Source organism: Octopus bimaculoides, chromosome 11 (genome assembly GCF_046866305.1).
Source record: "Octopus bimaculoides isolate indiv1 chromosome 11, ASM4686630v1, whole genome shotgun sequence".
Classification (NCBI taxonomy): Eukaryota; Metazoa; Mollusca; class Cephalopoda; order Octopoda; family Octopodidae; genus Octopus; species Octopus bimaculoides.
In genome coordinates this window covers 8280534-8305302 of record NC_142938.1, presented here as the reverse complement: position 1 = coordinate 8305302, position 24769 = coordinate 8280534, and the positions used below count along the sequence as shown (strand labels likewise).

Below are 24769 nucleotides of genomic sequence, written 5' to 3'. Positions count from 1 at the left end.
CATATCTTTTGAATAAGCATGGCGCAGGAGTGGCTGCGTATTTCCCAACCATATAGTTCCGGGTTCAATCCCACTGCGTAGTACCTTGATCAAGTGTCTCCTACTATAGCCTCAGGCTGACCAAAGCCTTGTGAGTGGATTTGGTAGATGAAAACTGTAAGAAGCCTGTCGTAATATATATATATATATATATATATATATATATATATATATGTATGTATGTATTTTTAGATCTCTACCAAATATTTGGTAAAAATATTGTACCTGTTATCAAAGTAGCAAAGTTCTCATATGAAAAGTTGTTAATCATACAATTTTGTGCACATATCAATTTAAATAAGAGCTATAACACGATCCATCGTAAAAACTTGTTTAATGACCTATGTATATGTTGATGCAATATCTCGACTCACTCTTGTCTGTGATAAAAAATGGGATATTGTATCTCTTCAGGGTTCAATTTGATTACAGACTGTCCTCATTTAACGACTGAGTTACGTTCCAACAGCCCTGTCGTTACGCAAATTCGTCGTTAAACGAATATTCATAGGGTATGTATTTTTTTTATCGGTATAGTGTACTGTATGTACATATAAAAACAGAATACCGTACTGTATAAAGTATATGCAGTACAGGGCCAAGAATCACTAACATAAATTGTTGAAAAATGAATAAGTAACAGTAAGATTATCACAAGGAAAACCTTAAAAGTTAGGATGTGGATACTGTATTATTGTAGCTAAGACATCGTAAGTATGTTTGTGATTCCAGGCCCAGTACATAAGATGCCTAATAAACTTAAATCCAGCGACATTTCCACCTAACAACAATGTTACTCTGCCCTTGAAAGCTTTAAAACCAGGCATAGTTTTTGCTTCCTAGCGGATGTATGATCTCTCAGGTATTTTCTTCCACCACAGCCCAGTTTCATCCATGTTAAATATTTGTTCTGGATGATAGCCACTATCGACGATCATTTTGTCGAAATCTTGAACGAACTTCTCTGCTCCTTCCACATCCGCACTCGCTGATGCTACGATTTATGCAGATTAAATCTCGAACGAAATCGTTGAAACCAACCATAGTTTGCCGTAAATGTCTCAGTTGATTCTTCTACCTGTTGCTCCTTCAGTGTGGTGAAAATACTGCGTGCCTTTGCTTGGATAGTGAGAAGGCTCATCGGAATTCTTTTTTTAATCTGATCGTCAATCCAGGTTGCCAGCAACTTTTCCATCTCGTGAATGAATGAGACCTTTCCGATGTCTTGTGATGCATGCTTTAACGCCTGTCGAACTTCTGGCTGCCTCCTTCACTTTAACTTTGTCCTTCAAAATGGTAGAATGTGCCAGACCCGTATCGTCTGCGATAGCTCTCACCTTTTTCCCGCCTTCGTTGTTTCTTGGCGCTTCCTGCTGCAGGTGAAGATGTATCCTTCCTCTTTGGAGGCATCTTGTAGTATGGGGTGCAAGAGATAATGGAAAAAAGAGACGAAATAGTAATGTAGGTACAGAGAGCGTCACTGTGTTGCCTGGCTGACCACAGGCGGCAGAGTGAGAGAGCGAGCGTGTCGGAGGGTGAGGCTGGGCGCTCGGGATGCGCTGCCATCACAACAGTAGTTCTCGTACAGCGCACAATACGGCAGTCAAAGTTTTTAAGTTTTGTAAAATATGTAATGACGGCTCGTAAAATTTCGTCATAACTCCGAGTGGTCATTAAATAGTTAGATCGTTAAATATCGGTTAAGAAAACCGTTATATAGTAAAGTAAAGTAAATAATGTTAATTTAGGATATTAACCTAGGATGTTAAGTAGCGAAAAGTAATAAAAATAAATATATATATATATAGTATTAATAAAGTAGGAGATGGAATGTGTGTTAGACTTTTATTAAGTGCAAAACATGTTTGGACCCATCATTCTGGATCTCTTTGGGGGTACATCAATAAAAAAAAGTCTCACTAGAGATTTCTTGTTGAGCTTGCTTGCCGCTTTATGTCCATCAAATTTGAGAATGAATAAAAGCAATGAAAAATTATTGAAATACAAAAAATTCAAATACGAATGTGGAAAATATACATTCCAGTTTAGATAAAATGACATAATCAGCTTTCGCAGTTGTAACTGCTAAGAGAAAGAAAAAAAGAAATTAGAAGGTGTTTGTGTGTATACATATACAAGGACATAATTTCAATATGGAGCAAATAATTCAGGAGAAAATATTTGCAAAGATATTGATTCTATTATTATCTAGTGTAACAATTAAAAATGATAAGAACAGAATCAATAATATAGGCAATTACAGGCCCAAAAGGCATAGCTGAAGGAATAAAATTAATCAAAGGATATACTTACTAAGTATGTCTGCCTGCTAGAAGTAACAGTCAAAATAATTTAAATAAGTGTTTTGGCTTAGACACACTTAGTATGTCCTTTGATTAATTGTATACATGGACATATATACATACATAGAGATATATTTTTTCTTGCTGTTCAATATTAAGTTTATTCAGGGGCAGTGAAAATTCCATACAAAAACGTAAGTTGTATGGATTAATCAAAATCAACAGTTGAAAAAAATAATGCTCCATACTGAAAAACTACTCAAGTACTTGGTTTCTGCTTAATCATTATAGATTATTTTTGCATGATTTCAGTTACAGAAAACTAATCTTAATTCACTGTGATGAACCATTCCTGCTTTTCTTTCTCTCTCATACACTTCATGACACTACTCTCTACAGACATATAGTTAAAACAGTGGTTCCCAAACTTTATCAGGCTGCCGTCTCCTTGATACTCAGGCCACATTCCTAGCGTCCCCACCCCGAGTAACCATCACAAACATAGACCTTTTTCTGAAGCAAATTCAAAGCAACTGTATTCCACAAATAAAACTTAACCTAATGAACCCATTATTTTGTTGTTTTTACATGAATCACTACCCCATTATCGCTTTTCTTCAACACCCCTTAGAAACTTTCCACTGCCCCCAGTGGGGCAATAACCACCCACTTTGGGAATCACTAAGTTAACAGATTTCTCCAAATTATGTTTAATCCAGCATCTGCCAAATTATTTGTGTAAACCTGAAAGCTAGTATGTCACTTTTCTAGTTTCGTTGAGTTGTCTACTACCTTCTTATTTATCTAATTTTTCACATGCCAGTGTAAGCCTAGCACTTATTCATATATATTGTATATGTGTATATATAAATATACGGCAGGCTTCTTTCAGTTACCATCTACCAAATCCACTCACAAAGCTTTGATTAGCCTAAGGCTATAGTGGAAGACACATGCCCAAGGTGCCATGCAGTGGGACTGAACCCAGAACCATATAGTTAGAGAGCAAGCTTCTAACCACACAGCCACTTCTGCACCTATATATATATATATATATATATATATATATATATATATATATATATATATATATATATATATATATATATATATATATATATATATATATATATATATATATATATATATATATATATATATATATATATATATATATATATATATATATATATATATATATATATATATATATATATATATATATATATATATATATATATATATATATATATATATATATATATATATATATATATATATATATATATATATATATATATATATATATATATATATATATATATATATATATATATATATATATATATATATATATATATATATATATATATATATATATATATATATATATATATATATATATATATATATATATATATATGGTGCACCAGCATGACCGCAGCAACTTGGCTGAAACACATAAATAAATAAATAAATAAATATATATATATATAAACCTACATACACACACACAAACACACACATATAGGTGTAGCTTTTATCTATTTTTTTAAAGTCAACCTTTGGTCATGTGTTTAGTGATAAGTACATGTATTAATGAAGGTTAACAACCTAACATGTTGCGAAATAATATATTAAGGGTTATTACTTAAAGAAATTGTTGCACAAGATCTCAATGGTATTTTAACATTTTTCTAGCTTTCTGCTGTGTTTTCTTACTTCCACCGTAGTTTATATAACTCACATAATTACTCTCATTTCAGAACATTTGACTGTATTTCTGTAAACCTGAAAGTTAATATGTCGGTTTCTAGTTTCGTTCAGTTGTCTACTACTTTCTTATTTATCTAATTTGTTACTAAGTGGGCCAGAAAATCTTCCATGCTCTCTCTCTCTCCTTCTTTCTCTAAGCATGTTAGTTCTTCGGTGTATGTTTGTATACAATCCAATTCTAATTTCTCAGCACCTGATTCCTAAAGATCCCATACCAGTTCCTTTGGAATATGTCACAGGGTTACATTTTACTAGACACAATATCAGTTATGAAGAAAGGTGGGGTTTTAAGGAGAATCTGTTTACAAAAATTTGTTCTGTAGACTAGAATAAAATATTTATCAAAGCGGTTCAGTAAAAGAGACTGATAGAATAAGTACTAGGCTTACAAAGAATAAGTTCTTGGGTCAATTTGCTCGACTAAAGGTAGTGCTCCAGCATGGCCGCAGTTAAATGACTGAAACACGTAAAAGAGTAGATTAAAAAATGGTTGAGAACCACTACTCTATACTGTAAGGCAGCTATCATGAACTTCTTTTTGTGATTTTTTTTTTCACATGTGACCATGGCTCACATGTGTATTCTATCATAATTATATATAAAAATACTCCAGAATACCCTCACTTCATTCCTCCTTTGGCTATGCTTACATAAACACAAATTGAACAATTCATGACACGTATGACTATGAAAAAGTTATCACCTACTTAATGAATTGCAAATAGATTGAATTTGAAAATATTTTAGGAAAAGTCTTAGGTTCACAGAGACGGCCTCGGTGGCTTATTTGTTGCCTGCCTCTGTTGTAGAGACTCACTCATTAGCAAAGTAAGTGAAGAAGCTGGCCGTAAACTTTATTACGGCTTCCGTGTTTATTACAGTTTCAGTGTTTAATTTTAGGATTGATTTCTTTTCTTTCTCTTTCCTTCAAAGTCCCCTACTTTGTGTGTGTGTGTGTGCGTGCGTGAGTGCATGTGTAAATGGGTAACCCGATGATGGACTGGTGTTTCACTCAAGGAGAGTGTTGGCCTGCATGCTTTGCAAGTGGAGTGGCATCATTCAGAAGCTACAACAAATGAGGAAGTGCATTGTGACCAGAGATGTATAACAACATCTAATAGTCATGTCAATACAATGATATATATTTATCATGATGATGATCATCATCATTTAACGTCTGCTTTCCAAGCTGGCATGGGTTGGACGGCTTGACTGAGGACTGGCAAGCCAAGAGACTGTACCAGGCTCCAATCTGATATATATGTATATATATAGACATATATATATAAAATCAAAATAAGCAACAAGGATATCCAAAGTTAATGCGACTCTATTTATTTAAGAATCTGCTTAGAATTAATTACTAGCCTGTATGGTCTGGCTTAGTCAAAATGGTTTTTTGTATTTTTCCTTTCTACCTGGAGAGTTTAAATGTAGTTACAAAAATATGTCCTTCTGTTGAAAGGAAATTTCAATAAATTTCTATATCTTTGTGCAGCTGAGGATTACTCTGCATTTTACATTTGATGTAATGTTTACATTGCTTAAATAAATGGAGTCGCATGAAACAATCGTACTGCATTAACTTTGGATATCCTTGTTGCTTATTATGCGATGCTTAGTCCATATTTACAACTCATTACTTAAATCAAGCTTCCAAAGGTCTGGTATCCATTAATATTACGATATTCGGCATATCTATACAAATGTGCCCCCTCCGTTTGTTTCCTTGTCATTTTAAGTAAAATTAGTGTCTTTTAATGGAATTTTCAAAACTTTTCAATACTTTTCAGATTATGTCGGAATTTAATCTAGAAAAAAAAAAAACAAAGAAATTGGCGGACACATCACGTATATGTCTACAATATGAAACTTGAAATTTCGAAAAAAAATTGTGATGTTTCAGTATGTATTTGGGCGCGCCCACCAATCTTTATCTGAAACTCCTTTTCACTCTGATCGAAAAATTTTCTTACAACAAATTCACATATAACTTGAATATACACCACTCAAAAGGTATTTGTAGAAAATTTCATTCACAAGTTCGGAGACTGGGCACAATTGTGTAGGTATGCCCTAGCAGAATCGTTAGAAAGCCGGACAGAATGCTTAATGACATTTCTTCCGACTTAACATTCTGAGTTCAGATTCCTCCGACTTTGTCCTTCGTCTTTTCGGAACCGATAAAATAAGTGCCGGGTGAGCACCGAAGCCGATTTAATCAACAAGTCCCTTGCTCCATTAAACTTCTGGTCTTGCGTCTGCAATGCAAATATTACACAACGTGCGAGTGCTCTCCCTTAAGCGAATACTATACAGCAAGGGAGAGCACTCACCAATCACGTGATAACGAAGTTATTTAAAGATCTTTAAATCACAACATTAACCAAGTGAACCTTGTAGAGGTAGCTCCATTCGGTGATTATAACAGCAAAATCTTCCACAAACCGACCCGAGTGTCTTAAGAAAAGAACACATTAGTTATGGTAGTCATACATACCCTTGCAAAGACTGTATGGCCATGGCTGGTATATTTTGATCATAGGTTCGATCGATCAAAGATGACCTGGACCGACTGAACAGCGACAACTTTATATATTTATATATTAATTGTTAAAATTTATTAAATGACTCTCTCCACCGAAAGGTCTGCCCGTTATACTGGACTTCTTTTCTTCACGCCAAAATTTTTTTTTTTTAACTTTCCCTAAAATTTTGTTCCGTTCATAAGCGAGGAATATATTCTTTATCACTGTTTTTATTTCATCAACAAAACATTTTGTGGAGAAAATGGATAACATAAAAAACCGTAAAAGTACTTCTGTCAGTTTTTCACAGTTGTCCACTGAAGAAGATATGGACGGTAAGTTATATAAGTTTGAAGGATTCGAGTGAGACTTACCCAACTGGAAAACTTTAAATAAGTTACTTTCTTGACACTGTTTAAAGCGTTAAACTGTCACATGAATTCTAGTTGTTATTGTATGGTTTCCGTTATTTTTTTACCTTTTTGTTATTTTATATTTTGCGGTGATTTTCAACACCTTTTCGTTAACTTTCCGTGATTAGAAAAGATTATCCACTATTTAGCTCAAGTTATCCTTTTATTTCAATATTTATGAAGTTTGTCATTCGACCGAGCTTTTCTACACACACACACACATTTACTCGTATATAATGCGAAAACTTTCATTTGAAAAAAAACATCAAGATGAAAATTCGGGGGTTGCAATACACTTGAGTGTAAAATATAAATGCAGCTACAAATCTAAAAACGAATATACTGAATGTAGTAGCTCCATGGAATCTCACGATGAATGTGTTCTTATTGCTTGTGTCTTGAGTAAATATATCCAATAATAATTGTTGATTCCATTAACGCGAGTCCCTGATGGTGTGTGTATATGCATTTGTTTAAAAGTGTTTCTATAATTATAAAATAAAAATACGGTTTAAACTTACGCTAATAGTGAAAAAAATTTCGGTAAACACCATTATAATAAAAGTATGGATGTGAAAAGCAGGCGTATTGCTTACAGTGCGAAATTTAAACTTAAAGCCGTAGAATTTGCCGAAAAGAACAACAACTGCGCAGCCTGTAGGAAATTTGGTGTTGTTGAGAGCAATATCAGGTTATGGAGGAAGAACAAAATCCAATTGGAAAAAATGCCTAGCAAGAAACAATGTCTAAGGGGGAAGCAAGCTCACTATCCAGAACTGGAGAAAGAATTGGTTGAATGGGTGGAAGAAAAGAGAAACGATGGACATATTGTAACAACATCGGATGTCAAGTTACAAGCAAAGAAAATGTCAAAAGATGAGAAATATGGAATTAGTCAATCTTTCAAGTTTTCAAATGGATGGTGCCAAAGATTCTTCAGGAGACATTCTTTATCTGTAAGACAGAAAACAAATATTTCATAAAAGCTTCCTTCTGATGTAGACGAAATGATTGTGCAGTTTCATTGCTTTGTAATAAAACTGAGGAAGTAGTATGACTTTGAACTGTGTCAAATTCAAGACATATATGGGATGCATATTTGTGTTTTTGTTGTTTTTCCGATGACATGTCAAGGAACAGAACACTGAATAAAATATATAGTATTACTATGGAAGAGCAACAAGGCAAAAAAAAAAACATGATACCGATTTTTTGTTTGGCTGATGGAACCAAACTAAATCATGATTATTGTTAAAAGAAAAACAGTTCCAAAGAGTGAAAATTTCCTTCTGGAGTTGGTACACACTACCAGCCTAAAGTCTAAACAGATGGAAATGACATTGGTTTATGGGTGAGAAATCTGGGGTAAATGTCTTGGAGCACTTTTAATCCTTCAGCATTTAAACTGACCATATCTGGCCTAAAATATTCTGCCTATTTTACATTTAAACTGACTAGATCCAGCCACTCATACCTATCCTACAATATTATTCTTAAAATAAGCAATTACATCATTGAAATCTGAAAGCTATGAGATAATACATGATTAATTCAAAACAAGGTGAATAAATAAGCATTACATTTGATAAAGTAATCTGAATGCTAAAAGATTAAAGAAACCCACAAATATGATGTGGGACCAGTTTAGAGCTCATCTTAAAACACAGTGTTCTGCAGTTAAGGGCAACAAAATTTTGAGTGGATGTGTCAGATTTCCCCAATAAAAGGGGGATTTTTTAAGAAAAAATCTACTTTGACTCCGCTCTTTCACAAGCCAAACACAATAGACAAATGCAGTTCTTTCTCTAACAATTAAATAGAAAGTCAAAGCATCATCATCATTGATGATTGTTTAAAGTCCGCTTACCATGCTGGCATGGGTTGAACAGTTTGACATGGAGCTGTTAGCAGGGAGGTGTCCAGACTCCAACTATCTGTTGTGGCATGGTTTCTATGGCTGGATGCCCTTCCTAACACCAATGCCTCTATCCTTACCAGTCATGTTTTTTTTTGAGGAGAAATAGTTGTATGCACTTTTTACCATTTTTTTTTTTAATCTTCTTTATTTTTTAGATCAAGTGAATGCTGAAGATTCTACCTACTTGCTTCCTTCTGAACATTCCTCTGGTACAATGCAAAACAATTCACAGTGTTCCTGTAAGCCACAATTTTAATACTAACCTCTTCATTACTCACTGGGTCCCGCCTTCCTGGCACTTGTGCCAGTGGCACGTGAAAAGACATTCGAGCGAGATCATTGCCAGTACCGCTGGACTGGCTCCTGTGCAGGTGGCACATAAAATACACCATTTTAAGCATGGCCGTTGCCAGTACTGCTGGACTGGCCTTCGTGCCGGTGGCACGTAAAAGCACCCACTACACTCTCTGAGTGGTTGGTGTTAGGAAGGGCATCCAGCTGTAGAAACTCTGCCAAATCAGATTGGAGCCTGGTGTAGCCATCTGGTTCGCCAGTCCTCAGTCAAATCGTCCAACCCATGCTAGCATGGAAAGCGGACGTTAGACGATGATGATGATGTTCTATTCTGGCATGGAGGCGCATAGCTAAATGGGTTACTTATGATCGTATGATTGTGGTTTCAATTCCTGGACCAGGCAACGCATTGTGTTCTTGAGCAAAACACTTCATTTCATGTTGATCCACTTCACTCAACTGGTAAAAAAAATGAATAGCCCTGTGATGGACCACCGTCCCATTCAGGTGGGGAATTTATATACGATGGAAACCATGAAAACGGCCCTTGTGAGTCGGCGTGATTCGAGAAGGCAATTTTACTTTACTTTTTACTTATGTTCTTTATTGATATGGGTCAGACAATTTGACAGGATCCACTGAGACCAAGAACTGCATCATACTTCAATGTCTGCTTTGGCATAGTTTCTATGGCTGGATGCCCTTCTTTATACCAACCACATTACAACAAGTACAGGGTGCATTTTTTGTGCCACCCCATTACTGAGGTTGCTATATGCAACTTGCAAAATCACAAACCCTGAGAGAGAGGAAGATCAGTTTTATGCTAGGGGACATGAGAGTATGAGAGAATTGTGGGTGAGTGGGGGACAGACCAGGTTCTTGTAGAAGAGCTGCATGGTTTCTCATATTTTCCTTCTCTTTCATTCTTTAAGTGTATATTTATCTGTATGTGTATATTTCTGTGCATGCATGCATGTGAGGTTGTGTTAATATCCTTATTTTTCTGATGACATATTTCTTTTACTTCAGTGGATTCTATGAAGCATGAAGAGAAGGAAAATAAAAGAAATCTCTTAGCTTTTTGGTAAGCAACTGCCAATTTCTTCCTATCATCAAACTCTCGGGGACGTAAACACACCAGCATCAGTTGTCAAGCGATGTTGGGGGGACAAACACAGATACACAAGCATATACACACATACTTACATATATATATATATATATATATATATATAAACCTTCCAATATATATATATATATATATATATATATATATATACGACAGGCTTCTTTCAGTTTCCGTCTACCAAATCCACTCACAAGGCTTTGGTCGGCCCGAGGCTATAGTAGAAGACACTTGCCCAAGGTGCCATGCAATGGGACTGAACCCGGAACCATATGATTTGTAAGCAAGCTACTTACCACGCAGCCACTCCTGGAAGAAATACCACAAAGTATTGGGTTGTCCGGAAAGTTTGTTCCAATTTATAGTAGCTTACCTTTCAACTTATTTGCCATGAAGCCACTTCATTTCTGGGAAGAAGGTATTTTCAAGTTAAAGGAAAGATGGAGACGCATTGTGCAACAAAATGGTTCATATTTGGTTGATTAAAAATGTAATGGCAAGTATCTATTGACCTTTTTCTTTCCTTTAAAAATCGGCACAAACTTTCCGGACAACCTAATATTTTGTCTGCTGTGCTGTAACTATTCTGCCAGGTCGCAGCCTTAATAAAAATAATAACAATAATGATATTGAGATAGTTTAAGATGATTTTATTTTTGCTACTGCCCTCCCATTCATTTAATCTAAACTTTACCATTTTTTGGTGCCAGTTGTTTGTCTAATGTAATTTCATATTTTATTTCTTTCCAGGATATTTGGGTTATGCAATAACTTTGCCTATGTGATAATGTTAAGTGCTGCACATGATATTCTGAAAGAAGAGGAAAATAAGAAACAAAACCAGTCTGATACATTCCAAAATAATGTTAGTATAGCACATTTTTCTGCCTCTGTGTGTGTGTGCATGTGCACGTGTGTATGCATGTGTATGACTCGTTGCTCTCCATTGTCTAAAACCTGTGGAATATATATAAGAAAATCCTCACATTTTTTTCAAATAAGGATTAGTGACATGAAAAGCATCCAACCATTAAATCCTGCTTCAAATACACCCCCTGTGTTCCCCTGTCAAACTCATGCCAGTTTGGTAAGAAATGTATGTTAAACAAAGAAACACAGGTGGAAAAGTTAATTATGATTTTATTCAACATGTTCCCTTCTCAGATTCACACACTTATTGCAGCAGTCCAGTTTTTCTAAGCCCTGTAAAAAAAACTCAGAAGGTTGGGCCTCCAACCAGGCCTTTTGTGATACCCTTAAAGCCAGGAACTTATCAGTACCCCCCCATAAATAAATAGGTGTGTGTGTGTGTGTGTGTGTAAGGCAAACTTTTATTTTCTGAACAAGTTAACATTTTTCAACCATACTAAATTTTTGTTTTACTATCCTGGACCAAGTTTTTCCAAACTTTATCTTCCATTCTCCTTTAAATGTTGGGATCTGTTCTAACAATGTTTTTTCTTTTCTTCCATATTTTAACTCTTTGGCATTCAGATTACTTTGTATAATATAATGTTTATTTATTCACACTATTTTGAATGAATCGCCTTGTAACATTGAGACTTTAGTGATGAGATCGTTTATTTTTAAAATGACATTCTCGGGTTGGTCTGAGATGCTGGATCTAACTGGTTTGAACATAAAACAGGTAGAATATTTGGACTGGATATGGCCAGTTTAAATGCTAAAGAATTAAACTTTTGAAAAATATTGGTTTCAATTTTTTTGTTGATAATTCTAAATACACACACACATATATATATAGTTGCTATTATGTTAAACTGTTGTATGTTCAAATTTGGCCAAATGCATTTTTTCAATATTTAATTTTGCTTGCAATAGCTAGTTCTTTTGGTCAAACTATCATATCTCCAACTGCTTCAGATGCAAAGATATCAAAAATTGTCAAAGTGTAGTAAAAAGTATGGCGTAATTCTTCAGTTTAATGTTAAATTACTTTTCTTATAACTCAACATAAAACCAACCTATTAATTCATATGCACACACACACACACACACAATATGTATGTATATATATATATATATATATATATATATATATATATATATAAATCATGTGTCTTTAATTACAATTTCAGTTAGTAGGATAAACAATTATCTTATTCTTTAATTTCTTTTCTTTCTGTATTTCAAGTCTAGTACATTTGGCAACACCACCGCAGATTCTGGTTCCAAATATCTGATTTGTAATGAAATTGGAACTGGCGTAAGTCATTTCATTTTCTCAAATTTTTATTACCAATCCATTATCATCATCATCATCATGTCCATTTTTTCAACGTGATGTCCATCATCATCATCATCATCATCATGTGCATGGGTCAGACAGATTTCATAGAGGTAGATTTTCTATGGCTGGATGCCCTTACTGTCCCCATCTCTCACTTGTTTGTGAGTACCAGTTGCATACTGGGGTTGATCTAATCGACTAGCCCCCTCCCCAAAAATTCCTGGCCTTGTGCCTAGAGTAAAAAAGAATAGAATGTACAAAGCCATCTGAACAGCCTGACAATCACAGATCTGTAAGGGATAGGAAATTCATGGTGACATCTATATTTCTTTTATTTACGTAGGCTATCCTGCTTGCTGATATTCTTCCGGCACTATTGATAAAATTATCCTCACCACTCTACATCCAGAAACTATCTTACAAGTAAGTTATTCTCTTACTATTTTCTTCGGTATCAAGTATTCATGTATTTCTGTCTCACAGTTAATTGAAACAGCATGTTACTAATTTGTTGCTCTGTTCAGTAAATCAGTCATAATTCAGTTTTCTTTTTATTGGGTGCTTTTGTAGAGTTCCTTACAAACCTGATAAAAGAGCAAGACTTAGAATCAAAATGTGAAGGAAAATTTACCTTTTACTTGTTTCAGTCATTGGACAGCAGTCATGCTGGAGCACTGCTTTGACAGGTTTTAATCAAACAAATCAACCACAGTACTTATTGATCAATTTTGCCAAACTGCTAAATTACATAGATGTAAACAAACCAACACTAGTTGTGAAGCAGTAGACGCACACAAAGACACAAATATGTATGTGTGTGTGTGTATATATATATATATATATATATATATCTTTTTCTTGTTTCTGTCATTAGACTGCGGCCATGCTGGGGCACTGCCTTGAAATTTTATGTCAAATGAATTGACTCTAGTACTTATGTTTTAAGCCTGGTATTTATTCTATCGATCTCTTTTGCTGAACTGCTAAAAGGCAAACTAAGTATTTCACCGGCATGCTTACATTTCTGCCAGCTTGCCACCTCATTTACATATTAATTAACAAGTACATTTAATTTATTCTTTTTTTTTTTTTTTTTTAATACTATTTCAGCTTAAAGGTGACAATAATCATCGCTACAACTACTCTCAGTTTCATATTAGTTTCAGCAGCTTCAAATGTCATCTTCAGTATTATTGGTAATTATTGATTTTTTTTTTTTTTAATTATTCTTGATGGCATATTTACAAGTATATTCGGTCGTATTATTCAAGTGTGGTGTCAAAACAGGAAGTTCCTGTTTTGACACCACACTTCCTACTTAACACAAACTTTTAACCCTTTTTTTAAACCTAACACAACTCTCAATTCTCATGCATCCTTATTTTTCCAACCATTATATACATGAATTACCATTGAACTTCAAAAGCTCAAAGACAATATAATGTATTGGTATATTTATTTTTTTATATATTATTTTCTTCATTTTGTACTTCTTTGTAAAAAACATTTTCATTCTCCTTCTTCTTGAAAATTTGCTTTGCAATGAAAGCCGGTTAGAAATCTTTATTAAAATATGCTTCCAGTTTAGCATTCTGCCTTATTTTTCATTTTCCTATATATATGTATATATATATATATTAATTAGTTGTAGCCGTGTATTTAATGCACCGTACTATCAAGGGTATCTTTCTTTACTATCCTTCAAGGAAAAAAATTATAAAATTGTAATGGCCTAATGTTTATGGACAAAGTGAATTTTGAAAAATATGCGCAATATAAACTGACATTTTGTATAACTCTTGTATGCATTTATATTCATCTCAAAGCTGATTTCTTCACATCAAGTATACATTTCCAGCAGGCACGTGCCACAGTTTTTCCTTTAGAGATTGTACTGTCAGGCTTCGCTATTAAATGTGCTTTAGAAGCTTGAAAGAATTCTTCAGAGTTGTTTCAAATTTGTTTGTACAATACAAGAGTATGAAACTCAAAAACAATCTTTGTATAATAATAGGACAGTGGCTACTATTTAATTTTATATTTATTTTTGGACAGGTGTTTGTTTTGCCAGCTTTAGCTCTGGATTAGGAGAAGTTACATTCCTGAGTTTAACTTCATTTTTTCACAAGTAAGTATCCATCAAATCTGATTCTGTGCTCATTGGAGAATGAGAGAAAAAAGAAAGAGGTATGGAATTGTCATTAGGAGAAGTTGTTCAACACATAGTATAAATAAAATATAGAGTTTATAATCCAATTGAAGTTCTAGGAAGATTTTTTGTTTTTTACAACTGATTTGAAGAATTAGCATGCAAAACAGTTGAAATTACAATTCCAAAGAGGATTTCCAGGAAGGTCTAATGAGTCGCTGAAAATACCAAAATGTGAAAGGGTTTTATCAGTCATTCTCTTAACTGACTAGATCATGCAATAAGGTACTGTGCCAATAGCTAACTTAGGTAGACTGTTATCGATTGTTACCAAGGTAAAGATAATGCTTTAGTGATGCTTATTAAAATGATTGAATCAATTATCCCTGCCCCTCTATACCTTTAATCTCTCATCAACTGGCACAAAGCCACCCCGCTTCAATACTATTCCCCACTCCCAGCTGAAGGGTTTTTACCTTGCAAAATACTTGACAACCCTGTCAGTGCTAGTGCCATGTAAATAGTACCCAGTACATTCTGTAAAGTGGTTGGTGGTTGGAAGAGCATCTACCTGTAGAAACCAAACCAGAACAGACAATGGAACCTGGTGTGACTCCCAGTCCTTACAACTCCTGTCAAACTGTCAACACATACCAACTGGATTCCCATTCAATCCAAGAGTAGTGTAAGTTTTCCAGACTATTACCCCCGCTTTTTTTTTTCAGTCCCTGTCAAACTTACATTTTGGCTGGTCTAACACAGGGGTCTTCAACCATTTTGTATCTATGGACCCCTTTGATTATCATTTTATTCTGTTGGACCCCATAGTTATTCAATTTTTAAACACTAGTTTCATAGAAACTCCTTTCAAAATTCCTATTTTGTTCTTCACACATTAACTTGTGTAAGTTGAACAAAGTAAAATGTTAGAGAAAGAAACCCAGTTGTTTCTTGCAATACATACCAATACATACAACTAAAGCAAAGTTTTTTCAGGGGCCCTTAAAATACTATTGTGGATCCCCAATTTATTATTTTTGTTGTGTGGACCCCCAAAAATAATATATGGACCCCAGTTGAGAACCACTGGTCTCATCTCTGATTATTTGATTTCTACATATATGCATATTTTTTGGTTTTCCACATAAATGCATTCATTTCTAATGCACAGTTTCAGTACCCTTATCAACCATGCCCCAACTGTCTCCCATGTATCAGATTTCAGTATTTACCAGGTGCAGATGTGGCTGTGTGGTTAAGAAGTTTGCTTCCCAAACACATGGGTTTAGGGTTCGGTTCCACTGCATGGCACATTGAGCAACTGTCTTCTATTATAGCTCAATGCCAACCAAAGCTTTGTGAGTGGATTTGGTAGACAGAAACTTTTTTTAAAAAAGCCCATTTTGTGTGTGTGTCTCCTTGTCTTAACATCACATGATCATTGTAAATGAATGTCATTCATTTCCAATATTCTGTGAAAACATGTCTAACCATGGAGAAATATTACCTTGCTTGGAAGCAGGTAAAGGTTGGCAGCAGGAAGAGCATCCAGTTGTGGAAAATATGTTTCAATAAACTCTGTCCAACCCATCCGAGCATGGAAAAGTGAACATTCAGTTGATGATAATGGTATTGGTTATAGCTTAAGCATAATTCAACATCTATCTTTAAGAAAAATCTCATTTTATAACATTTAAATTTCTTTTTGTTTTCCGTTCAAATTTTAATTGTCATAGCTGTTACATTTAATGCACCAATATTTTTCTTATTTCATTTATGCTTTCCAGAAATGTTGTCTCAACATGGTCCTCTGGAACTGGAGGGGCTGGTATTTTTGGTGCTCTTTCTTATGCAGGACTCACCATGCTTAATCTTTCTCCTCGTCACACAATACTGGTCATGCTCATCATTCCTGCCATTTTTGCATTCAGGTAAGTCTGTCTTTCCTCTTGTATATTTCATTCCTGTCTAGAGATCACATTTTAATTCCGGTTAACATTAAAAATAATCCTTTATTACTGATAGAAAAACCTATGAAGTCAAGAAGCAAATGCATGTCTTGTTATAATCATTGTTGTCCCATAATTGCGTGTGGCTGTGTGGTTGAGTGTGAGAAGTGAGTGAGTGAGTGATGAGCAAGGATAAGTTGAATTATCGATAATTGCATTTACACTATTTATTCACATTCAGTAATGGCTGAGAAGGTTTACAATGCATTGACTATACTATTGATTTTTTTTATTATTGACCACAGGAGGATTAAAGGCAAAGTAAATCCCGATTGGGTTTAACCCTTCTGTTACCATGTTTCTAAAGAAATTCACTCCCCTCCTCTCTGTTAGGAGAGCACAAGCACTTTCTCACACATGCACACACACACACACACAATGAGAACTTCTGCTCAATCACAAGGCTTTGGTCATCCCAAGCCTATACCAGAGGACACTTGCCCAAGGTGCCATGCAGTGGGAGTGAACCCGAAACCATGTGGTTGAGAGCATAAATGAGAAGTGATTTAGTGAAATAACTGACTTATTTATAATTTATCTGATGTTTGGAACACAATTTAACTAAAGATTCTTATGTAAAATTACAATGGTTAGTTGTCATTTAAATGCAAACACTTTAAAATAAGTAGGTTTTCTATCATGAAACCAGAGGCAGTTTCAGGTGAGTTGATGTCAAACACATTAAATGTAAATTATAGAAGAACTCAACTAAATACTGAAAAGCATTCAGTCTGGCACTCTGTTGGTTTCTGGTTGATTCACTGCCCTCAAATATTGTAATATTAATTGTTAATCTAAATATATTAAACTAAATTTGTATTTTTACTGTAATTGTTTCCAGTTACTTTGTCCTATTGCAAAAGCCTCCAGTTTTACAAACACTTGGTACTGATGTTTCTCACAGTATGCTATTAAACTGTAAGTAATTATTAATGATTAATTAAATACTGTATATGATGGCATATGAGATACTTTTTTCCCCCCCACCACCAAAATAAAATGTCTCAAAAACTCACCCCCTGGTTCTAAATGCACGGTGGAGCTTTCCATAACCTAATTTCATCCTTGGTTCACTTTTTCCTAAATATGCACTGCTAAAATTGGACTGCATCGAATATGCCATCAGATACGGTAACTTAAATTATTTGTTAAAAAAACTGTTTATAACAACTTACTATAATATAATGGCATTGTTTGTTTGTTCACAAAAGAATAAAATGAGAAAGATGAACTGGATGCACAATGTGATGTTGATTGGTTTAAATTGAATAAAAGACAGTTAAATAATTGACTAGAAATAAGAAAACAAATGGCCTTGGTCAGTAGATACAAATCGGACAATTATATTAGAATTACGGTGCAGGAGTGGCTGTGTGGGAAGTAGCTTGCTTACCAACCACATGGTTCCAGGTTCATTCCCACTGCATGGCACCTTGGGCAAGTATCTTCTACTATAGCCTCGGGACGACCAAAACCTTGTGAGTGGATTTGGTAGACGGAAACTGAATGAAGCCCATTGTATATATGCATATATATATTTATTTTTATATATATATATATATATATATATATATATATATATGTATATATATATAGATAGATATATATATGTGTGTGTGTGTGCATGTATATGTTTGTGTGTCTGTGTTTGTCCCCCCCCCCCCCGACATCGCTTGACAGCCCGTCATATATATATATATATATATATATATATATATATATATATATATATATATATCAGATTCCTTTATCAAGTGTAATGCAATCTTTGGATCCATTGGAGCTTGATAAACCATCCAACCCATGCCAGCATAAAGCTTGAACATTAAATAAGGATGATGATATATGTATATACAGATCCCTGAAATATATACAGATAAGGTAAAACCTACAATTTTGTTTTGTTCTGTTTCCTTTTCCTTTTGTAGTTTGCTTTGTACCGTCTTGCATTGTTCCAGCCTGATGCAACAAATCTCTTTAAAGTAATACCACACAATGCTTCACTAAAATGAATATATGCTTATATATATATATATACATATATATATACATATATATGGTAACACCAATATTCTTTCTGTTTCCAGCATCACCTCCAAGATTGATGCTTAATACAAGAGAAAAACTCGTCAGAATTGGGGTAAAATCTTTCACTGGTTTATATATAATATTTTTTAAAGTGCAGTTTAAAACCTGAATGTCCACCATGTCTATAGATGAATCTATGTGTGTGTGTGTGTGTGTGTAAAATGTCACCGTCTTGTATATTTTTGATATTCCAACATTGTGGAAATGCGAATAGATGTTCAAGGCACTAAAATATCAGATTAAGTACATTCAAATTGTGAGTTTTAAGTTTTCCATTTCCATATCATCCTCCTCTTCCTCCTACTATCCCTTGACCATGTGGTCATTTGGGCATTTGTTGATGATGTCACAACCAGATTTCACCACCTCTTCCTTTCTTCTGCTGCTGCCCTCTGTCAGTTAACAAAATTGATGCCTGTCCACTCTTTGATATTAACCCTGGCAATGACCAATCCACTATGGGTTCTGGTCTGGTTGTTGTCATCATGAATATATCATTAATCACAACACTATATTCTGGTGTGGTTGAGTTTTTCTTTTTTTTCTTTTTTTGTTAAATGCCCCAGCATGACAACAGCTTTAAAGCTGAAACAATTTAAAGATTTATGTCTTTCAAGTACTTGTTGACCTCACCAGTGTTAATGCTTTGTAAAAAGAAAAAATTACCCAGTACCCTCTGTAAAGTGGTTGGCATTAGGAAGGGCATCCAGCTGTAGAAACCACACCAAGGCAGACATTTGGGTTCAGTGTAGTCCTGTGGCTTGTTAGTTCCTGTTCTGGATTCATCCACCCCATGTCAATATGGATAAAGAGATGTTGAGCAATGAAGATGATATGGTATTATAAAGTAAACATTAATAATGTGCTAAGACTAGGTCAACCAATTATACTTCTGCATCACAAAAGTTGTCCTGCCAGGTTTAAAGCAACCTGTATAATATATAGTCCCTTTGTTGTTTATGTAAACCAGCTCCAGTTAACAACCAAGGTCAGCTGAACTCAATTGTGTTTCTTAATGTATGAAAAGAATATCCTACTATGTACAATATCTAAGGTATTCAAAAAGTCTCTCCACAGTGAATTCAGCCCAGGAGGTGCTCACATGTATTGAAAATGAAGGACGACACTTCCAACACCTCTTATAAAGTTTTTGAAAGTCTTGTAAAGTCTGATATATTCTTTTGCAGTCTTATATCATCTTATGAATATTTATTTTTGCAATAAAATACTTACTGCAGAGAGATGCTTTGAACACCCTATACCTATATTCGTCATTGTCATCGTTTTTATGCTCACCTTGTCTATGATATTTGTATGAGACTTCACATGAAACCATCAAGTATAAAACATATTACTTAGAGGAAATAAACACACACACACACACACACACACTCACACACACACATAGTAGGTTTCTATACAGTTTCCATGTAACAAGCCCACTCACAAGACATTGGTTAGCTTGAGGCTATGGCAGAAGTCATTTGCTCAACACTTTAGCATTTAAATTAGCCAGATCCAGCATCTCACACTTACCCTACAATATTGTTCTAGAAAATAAACACTCGTGTCACTGAAATCTCAAAGCTACAAAATAATGTATGATTAATTCAAATCGATGTGAATAAATAAGCATTACACTTGAAAAAGTAACCTGAATGCTAAAGGGTTAAGGTATCACACAGTGGAATGGAACCCTAAACCACATGGCTGCAAAGCTAAGCACACCTCCATGCCTATGCTTATTACTTAATCATATTGGAATTCTTGCTACTATTTCTATGTTAAATATTGGCCTGGATTCTTCAGGTTTAAAATATTTTTCATTTTTCTATTTTTTAGGCAGTTGTAAAGTATATGTTACCATTGTGTTTGGTATATATTGCTGAGTATTATATTAATCAAACATTGGTAAGACAATAATTTTTTTTACCTCTATTGCATTCTCACTTATGGAGGCGCAATGGCCCAGTAGTTAGGGCAGCGGACTCGCGGTCATAGGATCGCGGTTTCAATTCCCAGACTGGGTATTGTGAGTGTTTATTGAGCAAAAACACCTAAAGCTCCACTGGGCCATTGCGCCTCCTATTGATGGTGATAATATGTACTGAGTAATTATGGAAGTTAATTATTTGCGTTAATTTTTTCCCCTTCGTCTTTACAGTTTGAACTTCTTTATTTCAACAAAATATGGTTAAAATCTGCTGAACAGTATCGATGGTGAGCAATTTTTATTGATCTTTTGTCTCTTCAAATACCCTTTCAAAATCCTGTGTATTTTTAGACAGAGCTTGCTCGAAATCAATAGTGTGTGTGCGTGCTTTTGTTTGTCCTCCACTACCATAATAAACAAACAAATCACATCAAAAAATAAACGACCACATCATCAAAATTTCAAAGCTGCAAGATAATGCATCATCACCATCATCATTGTTTAGCTTCCGCCTTCCATGTTGGCATGGGTGGGATGGTTTGACAGGAGCCAGCCAAGCGGAAGCCTGCACCAGACTTCTGTGACTGTTTTGGCAGGATTTTTACAGCTGGATGCCCTTCCTAGCACCAACCACTCAGCAGAGTGGACTTTGTGCTTTTTAAGTGGCACCTGCACTGACAGGGTCACCAAGTACCAGGCAAGGTTTTTACAGCCGGATGCCCTTCCAAATGCCAACCACTTTACAGTGTGGACTGGGTGCTTTTTAAGTGGCACCTGCACTGACAGGGTCACCAAGTACCAGGCAAGGTTTTTACAGCTGGATGCCCTTCCAAATGCCAACCACTTTAGAGTGTGGACTGGGTGCTTTTTAAGTGGCACCTGCACTGACAGGGTCACCCAAGTACCTTGCAAGACAGAAAAATCTTTTGAGTGGGGAGGGGTCGTTGGAGGAGGTGATCTTGTGTCAGATGATGAAAGGTTAGAATGAGACAGAGAGAGAGAAACAGGTGATAATTAATTCAAAACAATGATTCAATCCAATCTTAAATCATTCAGCATTCAGATAACTTTGTCAAATGTGATGCTTATTTTGTTCACAATTTTATTGTGTATTGATTTATTGATCTATTTTATTTGTTTATATATCTTGTAGGTATCAAGTCGATTACCAAATTGGTGTTTTCATTGCCCGCTCATCTGTAAACCTTTTCCATTTGAAATTCCTTTGGTTGCCTGTTATACTACAGGTACAAATTTCATTCTCCTTTTCATACTTTTTTCTGTCCAGCATTTATCGTCTTCAAGTAATTCTTTTTAAGTAATGCTTTCCTTTCACATCGGGAACCAAAAAATTAAATACTCAAGACAGTGATATTCTCTACTGTCATGATTTTTGTCTGTATTGTTTTTGCTTTTAATGTTTCATCCTTCTTCTCTCTTCTCCTTCCTCCTATTCTCTCTTTCTTATTTTCTATTTTTTTTTTTTGTATTTTGTCTTTCATGTATTTTTCTCCAAATTGATTTATAGATTATATACACATAGGCGGAGGCGCAATGGCCCAGTGGTTAGGGCAGCAGACTCGCGGTCATAGGATCGCGGTTTCGATTCCCAGACCGGGTGTTGTGAGTGTTTATTGAGCGAAAACACCTAAAAGCTCCACGAGGCTCCGGCAGGGGATGGTGGCGAACCCTGCTATACTCTTCCACCACAACTTTCTCTCACTCTTTCTTCCTGTTTCTGTTGTACCTGTAATTCAAAGGGTCAGCTTTGTCACACTGTGTCACGCTGAATATCCCTGAGAACTACGTTAAGCGTACACGTGTCTGTGGAGTGCTCAGCCACTTGCACGTTAATTTCACGAGCATTGATCCTCCTGTATTTTCTTTTACTCAAAGCCAGGAACTTTTCAGCATCGCCTTGTGTTTGTGTGTGTGTATGTATGTATGTATATATATATATATATATATATATATATATATATATATATATGACAAGAAATAATTTTTTGCCTCTTTTTATGGAGACAAAAGGGTTTGTAGGACTGCAAAAAAAGAAGTGCTCAAATGAAATTGAGATAGAGACAAGAAAAGGTCATTGATTAGAGAACAAACATCTAATTCGAGTCATACACCACGCTTCCATAGATTTGATGAGATATAAACATTACCATGGCCTTCAACATATAAAAGGAATACATATATAAAAGCATAGAAGGTGAAAAATATATATGCACATAAAAATACAAAATATATAGAACGGCCTATCAAGAAAATATATAAATATGAGGGGTTGCTGAAAATTTCCTGGCTTTAAGGGTATCACAAAAGGCTTGGGCAGAGGCCCAGCCTTCTGAGTTCTTTTACAGGGCTTAGAAAAACTGAAAGATCTCTACAATAAGTGTGTGAATCTGAGAGGGAAATATGTTTGATAAAATTATAAGTAACTGATTTTCCTGTATTTTCTTTTACCCAAACCAGGAACTTTTCAGCACCCCCTTGGATTGTATTACAGTAGTAGATCATAAAGGTGAAATATGTTCTTCCTTGATTTGCTTTTATTTTTATTTATTTTTTTTTTCCTTTCCAGATGGGCATTTTAGCTATTCTTCAGACACAAGTCCTCTTTCATTATATAAAAAGCTTTTGGATCATCATTGCAGTTATATTTATTGAAGGAGTACAAGGTGGTTTAGCTTATGTTAATACATATTACCGAATGTCACAGGAGGTAAGTAATTTAAAAGTATTTTTTTAATCTCTAATTCCCAACATGTTCCCTGCTGTTAGCAGCAATAACAGCATCAGCAAATCAACAAATTTTAAACTCTGAGAAAAATAGAAAAAAAGAAATCTCTGTACAGTATATATTCCAAATTGAGGTTTTATCTGCTGAGAATGTTTTAAAATGATTTTAATAAATCATGCTCTTTTCTATATATTATATGTTTTTTATTGAAGGATATATATGTTCTTCAACTCGTTTTGCAAAATTATATAATGATAACCAACCATTTTCTCTATATTCCATTGTAGATTAGCCCCGAATACTTAGAGTTCAGTATTGGAGTGACCTGTGTTGCTGATTCAATGGGCATAGCCATTGCCGGGCTTATTTCAATTCCGGCTCACAACAGCATTTGTCGAAGACCTATCAAGATGTAATCAGCAGTAAATGATCAACATAATATCATAAAGACAAATTTTAATATTTGATTTTATCACTTCTTAAGCGGGCCAAATCTAACAAGGAGTGATTTTTTTTTTTTAAGTCAGACATCCAGAATAATTTGATCATGACACCATTGTTAACATTAATAAGCATGGGGCCGAGAAGTGACAATAGTTCTCGTTTTTGTGATTTCTTCTGGGTTTACTGAGATAAGATGGACAGTGAAGTTTTATAATAAGATGATATGCAGACCAATATCATGATTTGAAACTATAATTTAATTTTTCATTCACTTGGCTGATACTCTCATTTCATCTTTTTATATATATTTTAAGAACCATATTTATATCACTTTATTTTCCTAGTTATCTTACATAATTTAAATAATATACACCCATGCATTTTTTAAATATGTTTTTTTATATAATCTTGTTATAAATAAATATCATTTTTAAAAAATATTTTTTATAAAAGTCATGTTTCTTAATAAAGCAACTTGTTTAGTTATTTAAATAAATGTATTTTTTAGATTTGGGACGTGTTTCTGTTCAATCATCATCATCATTATTATCATTTAACATCCATGTTCCATGCTGGCATGTGTTGGGTGGTTTGACAGTAACTGACGTGGTTGAGGACTGCATTGAGTTCCAATGTCTGCTGTGCCATGGTTTTTACAGCTTGGTGCCCTTCTTAATGCCAACAGTGTGGACTCTAAACGGTGATAAAATGAAAAGACAACAGACTTTTAATTGGAAGAAAATATTACC

At 34.6% G+C, this 24769-nt stretch overlaps 1 protein-coding gene across 4 annotated transcripts; it reads left to right on the top strand.

The window, feature by feature from the left end:
- Nucleotides 1–3924: 3924 nt before the first annotated feature.
- Nucleotides 3925–24534, top strand: LOC106880893 (battenin). 4 transcript variants are annotated; one of them, XM_014931052.3, is made up of 16 exons: nt 3925–4023; nt 9133–9216; nt 10304–10358; nt 11151–11265; nt 12556–12627; nt 12995–13074; nt 13762–13847; nt 14707–14779; nt 16588–16731; nt 17651–17727; nt 18897–18949; nt 20740–20808; nt 21062–21117; nt 21984–22077; nt 23418–23558; nt 23864–24534. In XM_014931052.3, the coding sequence occupies exons 2-16, from the start codon at nt 9192–9194 to the stop codon at nt 23990–23992; spliced, it is 1269 nt and encodes a 422-aa protein (XP_014786538.1). In that variant the 5' UTR covers nt 3925–4023; nt 9133–9191; the 3' UTR covers nt 23993–24534. The 4 variants fall into 4 exon arrangements, with proteins under 4 accessions (XP_014786538.1, XP_014786536.1, XP_089215509.1 ...); XM_014931050.3 differs by lacking the exon at nt 3925–4023 and adding an exon at nt 5912–6981; XM_089359383.1 differs by lacking the exon at nt 3925–4023 and adding an exon at nt 6478–8424.
- The last annotated feature ends 235 nt before the right edge of the window (nt 24535–24769 follow it).